Below are 8708 nucleotides of genomic sequence, written 5' to 3'. Positions count from 1 at the left end.
TGCCAAAACTAAGTGGGGGAAAGTTTTAAGTAAGCATAAGAAAATTTGCAGGCAGCGGGAAAAGAGGAAGGGCAAATAGGAGATGAATTGGCTCCCTAAAGGAAGCCATAGAGTTGAGTTTGCAAGACCTGAGCTGTTGGAGACAGGACATTCCAGAGATCACTCTGGAATTCATATATATTTACTTCCCAACTCAGAATGTTCATTCATTCATTCATTCATATATATACAGAGACATGCATCCGGATATACAAACCAGGGCGTGGAATCATATCAGCCATTAAGCTAACCAGTCCCAGAGATCAGACAGGGAAAAGGCTGCGCACATATTTTTATTGACTGTTGGGTACATATATTGTTAAGCAAAACTAAACCAGTACCGATGTGTGTGCTAAGATGACTTTAACCCTCCCCAAAGCCCTTCGTTCAAGTGGCACACACCTCTCCTCGGCTTGTCTTGCCTCGTTAGGGTTAAAAACGCAGAAATATCGTACAGTTGTCAACTTTTTAAAAACCATAGGTGTCCAGAAGGTATGGGACTTCAAAGGGAAGTGAGCAAACACACCCCTGAGGGTATCATACCAGCATGTAGATAACACTAGGTCTCAAGTCTGAATGGTTACACAAACACACACACATATAGACACACATGATCCACAGATAAGCAGGCCAAAAAGGATTTCCTCCGAGGTCCATTCTGAGGTCCTTTTGGAGGAAGTTTAACACGGACGGTGCTTTTGAGAAAGGATCCAATATCCTGGAATGCAACGCCAAAGTAAAGTGATGGGGAATGTAGTCCAAACCTTTGCTCCCAGTGGCCAGAATGGAAAGACCTCCTCTTCTTTGGTCACTGAGACAAATTATGTCTACTGATGAGGAGGCAGGGGATAAATCTTTTATCTCCAGGATGGCCCCACCGACTGGAGGCAAGGGGATCAGTTTATCTCTTCTAGGGCAGTGGTTCCTCACCGTGGGTCCCCAGATGTTCCTGGACCAAAACTCCCAGAAGCCTTTCCACTACTTGCTGTGCTAGGATTTCTGGGAGTTGTAGTCCAAGAACATCTGGGGACCCAAAGTTGGCAACCAATGCTCTAAGCCAGTGGTCCCCAACCTTGGGCTTCCAGATGTTCTCGGACTTCAGCTCCCAGAAATCCTGGCCAGCAGATGTGGTGGTGAAGGTTTCTGGGAGTTGTAGTCCAGGAGCAGCTGGAGGCCCAAGGTTGGGGACCACTGCTCTAAGCAAACTCCATTATAGAGCCATCGTAGCAAATATCTCAGGGCACATTCCAGGATATCGGTGAGATAGGGGTAGGTGAAGGGTGGCCCTCTTTCTCTTTAACTCTCAGCATTCCTCACATCTGTTGGTGTGGCTCATAGGCAATGTAGTCCAGAATTCACTCAGAGGGCTATCCACCAGGAGCTCACTTGGGCCAAGGCTTCTTCTGGCACACCAGTGCCTCGTTATCAGGAAAAAGGGGAAGGACGGAAGTCAGGACGCAGGGCACTAAATTTAAAAACACAACATCTTGCCTATGTAACACACACTGATAAAAACATTGTACAAAGCTAATCCGATTCTGTAAGCTTAAAAGCAAGTCTCGTCTTGAGTCAAATGATGGTTGCTAGTTTGGGTAAGAAGTAACATCTGTTCTAGATGGAAGGGGCCGACGTTGGCCAAAAGCAAGAGGGTTGGTTACCCCATCCCTGGGGTTTCTGGCGTGCCACGACGGAACTGGACAAGTGTCTCGTGGTCCAAGGTAGAAGACAGGCTTCGGGAACGCTGGCAGTCTGCAGCGCCCAAAGACGGGGGGCCAGTGCTCACGCAGGCGCTGTAAGGAGGCGGCGGGTCGTCAAGCGAGATCTGTCGGTGGTCCGTGATGGGACACCCAGCCGATCTGTCGATCTCATCCGTTGGGATTTGTGGGGGTTCCTCCATGAAGGACTCGAGGCAGCTCTCCAGGCAGAAGTAGAGGTAACGGAGGCCCACAAAGCCCAGCAGAAAAGCCAGCACGCCGGAACAAAACAAGGCCATGACCCGCAAGACTGGAAATCAAGAAGAAAAAGAAACAGAAAGCCCAGCTGAGAAGGTGCCACGGATGCTCCTGCTCTCAGGTGGGGATCTCACACACACACACACACACACCTCCTGTCCTTTGAACATTTTGATGGCCGACATCGTTAGACCTTTCAGAGAGCACCCACTCATGCAGGCCGACCTCCCCTCCAAGTATCTCTGGTCCTAGATAGACAGATGGCTGTTCTTTGCATCAGCTTAGAAATGGGGCTCAGCTATGTTGGGAGTTCTTGGAATTCGCTTATGTTCCAGTAAAAATGCAGAGCGGAAGGGCCAGCTACAAGCTAGTCTGTGATGGAGGACCCCCCTCCCACATCCTGAAATTTACATCAGGATTGCTAACTAGCCAACAAGCTACACCCTCGTTACCAGTGGCCATGGAAAGAGGGGCTTACTCTTGAGGAAAACCTACAAAGGTTTGCCGTTTTACCGTAAGAGAGAAACAAACCAACCCCTAACTACTGTAGTCGGATTTAACTACTCTCCTTGCAACGAATTACTTCCCCAGCGCGGAGCCCCCGGAGTCTCCCGGGAAGAGCGGATTTTTTTCCGCGAGGGTTGCGCGCTTTCCAAACTTCGCCTACTTTGCAGAAGCGGCGGAGGGGAAGCGCCGGCCTCGGGTCCGGGCTGGGGCTGCGCCCCGCAGCGCGGCTGGTCCAGGCGATCCTCGGCGGCCGCGCAACAGTACGGACGGCGGCAGCTCCCGCAACAGAAGGTGGCGGCCGGGCCGTCGCGCTTCCTCGGGCAGCGGAAGGGCTTGCGCGGCTGCTGGTCGGCCCAAGCGCGGCACAGCTCCCCCTCGGCGGCCAGGAGCCCCTCGGGCCCCCAACAAGGGATCAGGGCCCACAGCAGGGCCCACCGCATGGTGCCCGGGCCCCCTTGGAAGCTGAGGGCGCGGGTCTCTGGGCTTCAGTCCGCCCCGTCGGAGCGCCTGCGCGGGATCCACACATGAACGCCATCCCAGCGCTCCCTCCCCCCGCCCTGGCTTTTATATACTGTACGTCGGGGTTCGAAACTCGTCTCAGCTGGCCTGGCCCCGATCCTTGCCCATGGATGGTGGAGGAGCGCCTTAAACCTCTACGCACCTGGCCTGCTGCGCCCCCCGCTAGTCCGATCCTAACATGTTTAATGGCCTTACTCTTGAGTAACAGGGCGTGTGCCCGAGGCAGGGGCTTCCTTAAGCACCAAAGACCTGGGCGACGACGGGGATGGGGGTGGGTGGGTCTGAGGGGGTTGCTCTTGAGGAAGCCTATTGAGATTTGTAGCTTGGCGTTAGGAAAAGGCACGTTTCGACGAGGTGGCGATGGCACGGCTGGTTTTAGTGCAAAACTGCCTCCGGCCCAATAGCCGGAACCTACAGACAGTTACTCAGAAGTAAATCTCGTTCTATTCCATAGGATTTACTTCCCTGCAAGAGAGTGTATTGCACGCTGGACCATGAAAGCGTGGATTTATTTCAGAGTAAGCACGCAGGGAGCAAGGTAGTGCCCCCTCTTTTATTTACGTGGGAGTAAGTGGATCCCCTTCGCAATCCTTTCAGAGTAAAGGTGCCGCCTGACGCCAACCAAGCAGGAAGATTGGCGTGAAGAATCGTTAAACGTTGTGGCAAGAGATACGAATCTCTCTCGGGTCTAGCCAGAAAAGAGGGTTGCCAACTAGCCACCACTGCTAGGCTCCAGTGCCTTTAAGAGAACTATCTTAATTTACAGCATTTGGAAAGTGGTGCTTCAGGGTGGGTGGTAAGCAGGCTCACCTGCTAAGAGCTTCTCCCTATATTGCTGCTCATATTTATTGATTTGCTACACCTCTCTTCTACTTTGTTTTCAATGGCCTTGGGGAGGGTGGCGTCCTTGAGACTCCTGCCAATCACAACAACCCTTGCGAGGTGGGTCAGACTGAGAGGGCCTGCCTGGCCCTGTGACCGTCCCCCAGGAAGTTTAGTGGCCCCCGTGGGGAACCCAGATCTGGTGAGGTCTAATTGCCAGGCTGTAACTGCTACACCACACTGCCTCTCAACACCGGTTGTGTTGAGTGGATTTCAAGAACATCCAGAGGGCCCTACATTGCCAGGGCAAACTAGGAACAAGTATATAGAGATAACTACGTCTGAAAGACAGCTGAGTGGGTTTGGGGTGGGTGGAGGGAGATGTGTTTGAACTATGATGCTGAAGGACAGCTTTGCAGATACCTACCCCGGGCTGCCAGAAAGATGGACCAATGGGTCCTAGATAAAACCTTTTGGATGACCTTTGAACTGCAGAACTGGAAAACACCCTATGAAACATCGGGTCCAGCCCCTCTCAAGGTGGCCCAGTGGGGAAGTGAACCTCCCAGCCCCCTAAAGGAAGCCACAGGCTTGACCTTACAAGAGCTGAGTCGGGCGGTTGAGGACAGGACATTTTGGAGATAGGTCATTCATAGGATCGCTGTAAATTGGAAGAGCCTTGACCACACATGTCAACAACAGCGGAAAAGGCATCTTCACAATCTGATCCATCCATGCCAAGCAGCAGCCTCTGTTGGATCTCATCAGGTGCTGCACAAACCACACTGATAACCCAGTGTCAAAATGCTACACGTCCACACTTTATTGGTAATAAAGAGCCATACATTGAAAACATGTGTTTAGCAAGCCCCTGCTTCTAGCATCCCGGGGGAGGGAAAAGTTCATTCCGGAAGCACAGCCTGGGCTCCGGACTGGATCTGCCTCTTCTGAGTTTAACTAGGGTTGCAGAAATGTCATCCTTAAAAAGCTTCAGGGTACCTTCCGGTACAATCTTCCAGAAGCTATGGAAATGAAAAGTCACACATAATATAATTTTTGTGTCGATAAGACAATTCCCTAGATTCCTCTCCTGCCCTGAGTTATGAAGCTTAACTGAGGATTCAACGGAGCAGCTCAATACTTCTGGATCTTGACTGGCCGTTGAAGAAGTCCGTCAGGGCATGAGGGGAGAGCTTTGTCTAATTGTCTTTCTAAATAATTAAAAGCTAACAGTGTGGTCCTGAAATGCTGAAGCTTGTTGGATTTCAACACAGCTTTCTGGCAATGTCTGGATCTCGGTTTCTCCCCTCTGACCAATGGCTTGGGCGGTCCCATAAATGATTTCTCGGAGATACACTGCGTTCCTTCTGCTGAGAAACCTCAGAAATAAAGAACTCAGAGATTCCTGGTCGTCAGGGTGCATTCCTGCCTCAAGGCAAAGCATTTCAGACATAGATGTGCAGTTCAAGGTGAAAGAATAAGATGGAAGGATCAAGCAATACGTGGGTGTTCCACCATGTTCCTGGGGGAGATGATGGAGTGATTCAAAAATTGATGATCTCGCCATAGCTTCCAGTCTTGGGGGCAAAGGGCTGGAACTCAAGATTTCATTGCCAGTCTTCTTCATACAAGCACCTCCTGCGCAGAGCCAGTGCCCACAGCGGGAAGAGAACTGGTGGTGGTGGCAGCGGTGGGATCCAGTGGCACATGGGGAACATGTTCCAACTGACCCAGCTGCAGCTGCTCATTCAGGATTTGCACGGGGCCCCGCAGCCTCAGCTGGTTCCAGAAACAGAAAGCGACCCGGCAAGCAAAACAGACGAAAAAGAGGGCCGCCCCGATTCCCAGGAGGAGAAGACAGATGAAACTCAGCTGAACTAAAACATCAAGAGAGCTCAGTCACTAGGAGTCAAACACATCCTGAATCCGATCATGCTTCTTCACAACCCCATCCAAAAGCAAAAAAAAAAAGGTGGGGAGAAGTGAGCCTGAGAATAATTTGCTTTTTTAAAAAAACAGAACTGTTGCACAGTTTAGATCAGTGGTTCTCAACCAACTTTGGGTCCCCATATATTGTTGGACTACAACTCCCAGGAGCCTTCACCCATCTCTGTGTTGGCTACAATTTGTGGGAGTTGTAGTCCAAGAACCTCTGGAGACCCAAGCTGGGTTGGGAATCGTGGATAGAAAGGATCTATAATGTAGGGCGGTGTTTCCCAACCTTGGATCCGCCCAGAGGTTAATGGACTACAACTCCCAGAAACCTTTGCTACTAACTGTGCTGGCCAGGATTTCTGGGAGTTGTAGTCTAAGAACCTCTGGGCACCCAAAGTTGGGAGTCTCTGGTTTCGATGGTTAACAGGTAGAGAGTGAAGCATAGTGGTTACAGCACAACCAGGCAAGGAACAGTCTTTCAGATGCTGTTGAACTACAAATCCCAGTGATCCTACTCACTGGGGTTTATGGGTCTTGTAGTCCAACAACCCCCCCCCCAATTTTGTCCACCATGAGGTGAGAGGGAGGGGGGTGGGATTTGGGAGAACCAGGCCGCAGTCTTCAGTGAGCTCGGAGAGCCAATGCTGACTACCCTCTCTCCCACCTTAACTCTACCTCGGAGGGCTGTTGTAAGGAAGTAGTAGGGAGAAGTTTAGCCTGGAAAGAAAGCCCAGGTCTACAGGTAGTAATTAAGCAAACAGAAGATTAGCATCCCATTCCCAGTCATTTTTGCTAAGACCCACACCCAAGCCCCCTGTAAATGGTGGTGGATGATGGAATTTGCTCACCTGTGCCTTCGGAGCGGGGCTGGGGGGTGTTGGCCTTATGGTTGTCGCTGAAGTTGGCCCCCAGGGCTTGGCTGGTGGACCATCTTCCTTGGGCAAGTCTGGTGGTGGGCTGTTCTGCCGAACAAGGAGACAACCAGCGATCCCCACCCATGCACCTCTCCGTGTCGGATTCTTCCAGGCTGGTTGGGAAAATGCTGCCCAAGGCCCCCGCCCCGTCCGGTCCACGCAATTCCCCCACACTTTTCTCAAGCCCCAGAACCAGGAGGAACATCAGGGCATATGGTGGAATGAGCAGCATAGGGCAAACCCCAAAGTGAGAAATCCTTTTCTCCCCAGATGGTCTCATCCTGAGCTTCCTTGCTTGACGGGGGCCATCTGGCAGCCTTTCAACAGAAGCCGTCCCTCCAGGAATCATGAAAACTCTGCCCAGGAAACTCTCCTTTGCTTTGACAAGGTCAGCAGGCAGGATTCCTCTCAGCTGGCCGGACCCACAGCCCCACCCCAGCCACTGACAAGGATTCCTGAAGCCCTTTTTAGCTCCCTAGCCAAGAACAGGTCAGAAGGCCAGAAAGTATAATGGCTGGAGATGGGTGTGAGAGTTTCCAGTGAACCACACCACACATGTTGGGTGGAACAGCCAGCCACCCACCCACCCTCTCTTGGCTTGGCCTACCTTGCAGGACTGTTGTGTCAAAAAAAGAAGGGAAGAAGAGAGCTACATCCTGTACACTTTCTTGAGCGGAATGGGAGGAAGTTGGGTTACCAATCTAACTAAAAAAAATGAAATGAAATGAAATGAACTGCTCTAAAAAAAGTCTCCCCTCCATTCAAATGCAATGAACAAGGTGGCCCCTCTGCTTCTGTGGCTCATTTAGGTTTACTCAAAAGTAAATCCGTTACCCCTTTGCAATACAGGAATTTTATGCACATTCCTTCAGAAGGAAGCTTTATTGGGGGTGGGGGGGTGGCTTACTCTCAAGTAGACCTGCATTGACCATTGAGGAGCCAGCCCTTTCGAAACAGTTTATCTGTTTCATTCATTCATCCATTCATTCTGTTTTTATACCCCACCTAAACAAAAGCAACATTAAAAAACACTCAAAGCACTAAGGCATAAAAATGCATTTAAAATCCCACTCGCTCAGCCAGACCTTAAGGGGAAAGCTTGCCTGAAGAGAGAGAGGTCTTCTTTGCCTGCTTGTGGAAGGACAGCAAAGATGGGGCCAGGCTGGCTTCTGGTGGGGGGGAGTTCCAGAGTCTGGGAGCAGCAGAAACAAAATGAAAATAACGGACTAGGAAGATGCCTTGCATTCAGAGGGTTTTTCCCCTGAGCAAATGGTACAAATATTGTGGGCAAAATGTGGAACTCCTGATGGGGTTGGACTACAACTTCCATTAGCCCCAGCCAGCATAGTCAATGGTGAAGGGTATACAGAATAATTTGTCCTGATCCTGCTGTACATATTTGTTTGGATTAATATAACAGTATAGCTTGTATGTAGCTGGCTGGATAGCTCAGTGGTTTAGATCTCTGACTGCAGAGCTAGAGGTTGGGGGTTCGATTCCTCCCACGGGGCCTCCTGAGAGAATAGCCAGCCTGAGTGGCCTTGGGCCAGCTGCACAGTCCCACAGTGCCCCTAGAGGAAGGGAAGGGTAAACTACCTCTGAAAAGATACCCTGGCTGGGTACATGCAGTTCAGATAATCTCAGCTGGCCCATCTTTGGGACTCATAAAGGATATTTGAATTCCCAACCCCAGGCTCCACAGACAGGTGCTCCCAGCCAGTGAACTGTCCAGACAGCTGTTTCATTGTTTATTGGTTCCATTCAGCCATCTGTTTGCTATAGTGTGCAGTTTTCCTCACCTCTGTATTTTGCATCTAGCGTGCTTCTGTTTTAAATGATGGGTCACCGGAAGTTAACCATGGACTAAATCTGCAGGTCTTGATTACTGAAGCACACATCTGAGACAATTCTGCTGTCAAGTCAAAACATGAAGGAAATTTGAATTCTCAGTAACCTCATATTTGATCCCAAGTTGCAGCTTGAGAGGAACTACTGAACAAACCACTCAAAGAAACCAGTA

The 8708-nt window shown here is 50.6% G+C and overlaps 1 protein-coding gene across 1 annotated transcript; it reads right to left on the bottom strand.

The window, feature by feature from the left end:
- Window positions 1-314: 314 nt before the first annotated feature.
- LOC110074355 (protein shisa-1) lies at window positions 315-3097 on the bottom strand. Its single transcript, XM_072981295.2, has 2 exons — window positions 2659-3097; window positions 315-2043 (listed from the first exon to the last, which is right to left on the bottom strand). The coding sequence occupies exons 1-2, from the start codon at window positions 2936-2938 to the stop codon at window positions 1694-1696; spliced, it is 630 nt and encodes a 209-aa protein (XP_072837396.2). The 5' UTR covers window positions 2939-3097; the 3' UTR covers window positions 315-1693.
- Between the last annotated feature and the right edge of the window lie 5611 nt (window positions 3098-8708).

The sequence above is a fragment of the Pogona vitticeps genome, chromosome 11, assembly GCF_051106095.1.
Source record: "Pogona vitticeps strain Pit_001003342236 chromosome 11, PviZW2.1, whole genome shotgun sequence".
NCBI lineage: Eukaryota > Metazoa > Chordata > Lepidosauria > Squamata > Agamidae > Pogona > Pogona vitticeps.
Note: the sequence above shows the minus strand (reverse complement) of the source record. Positions and strands in the feature narration are given on the sequence as shown.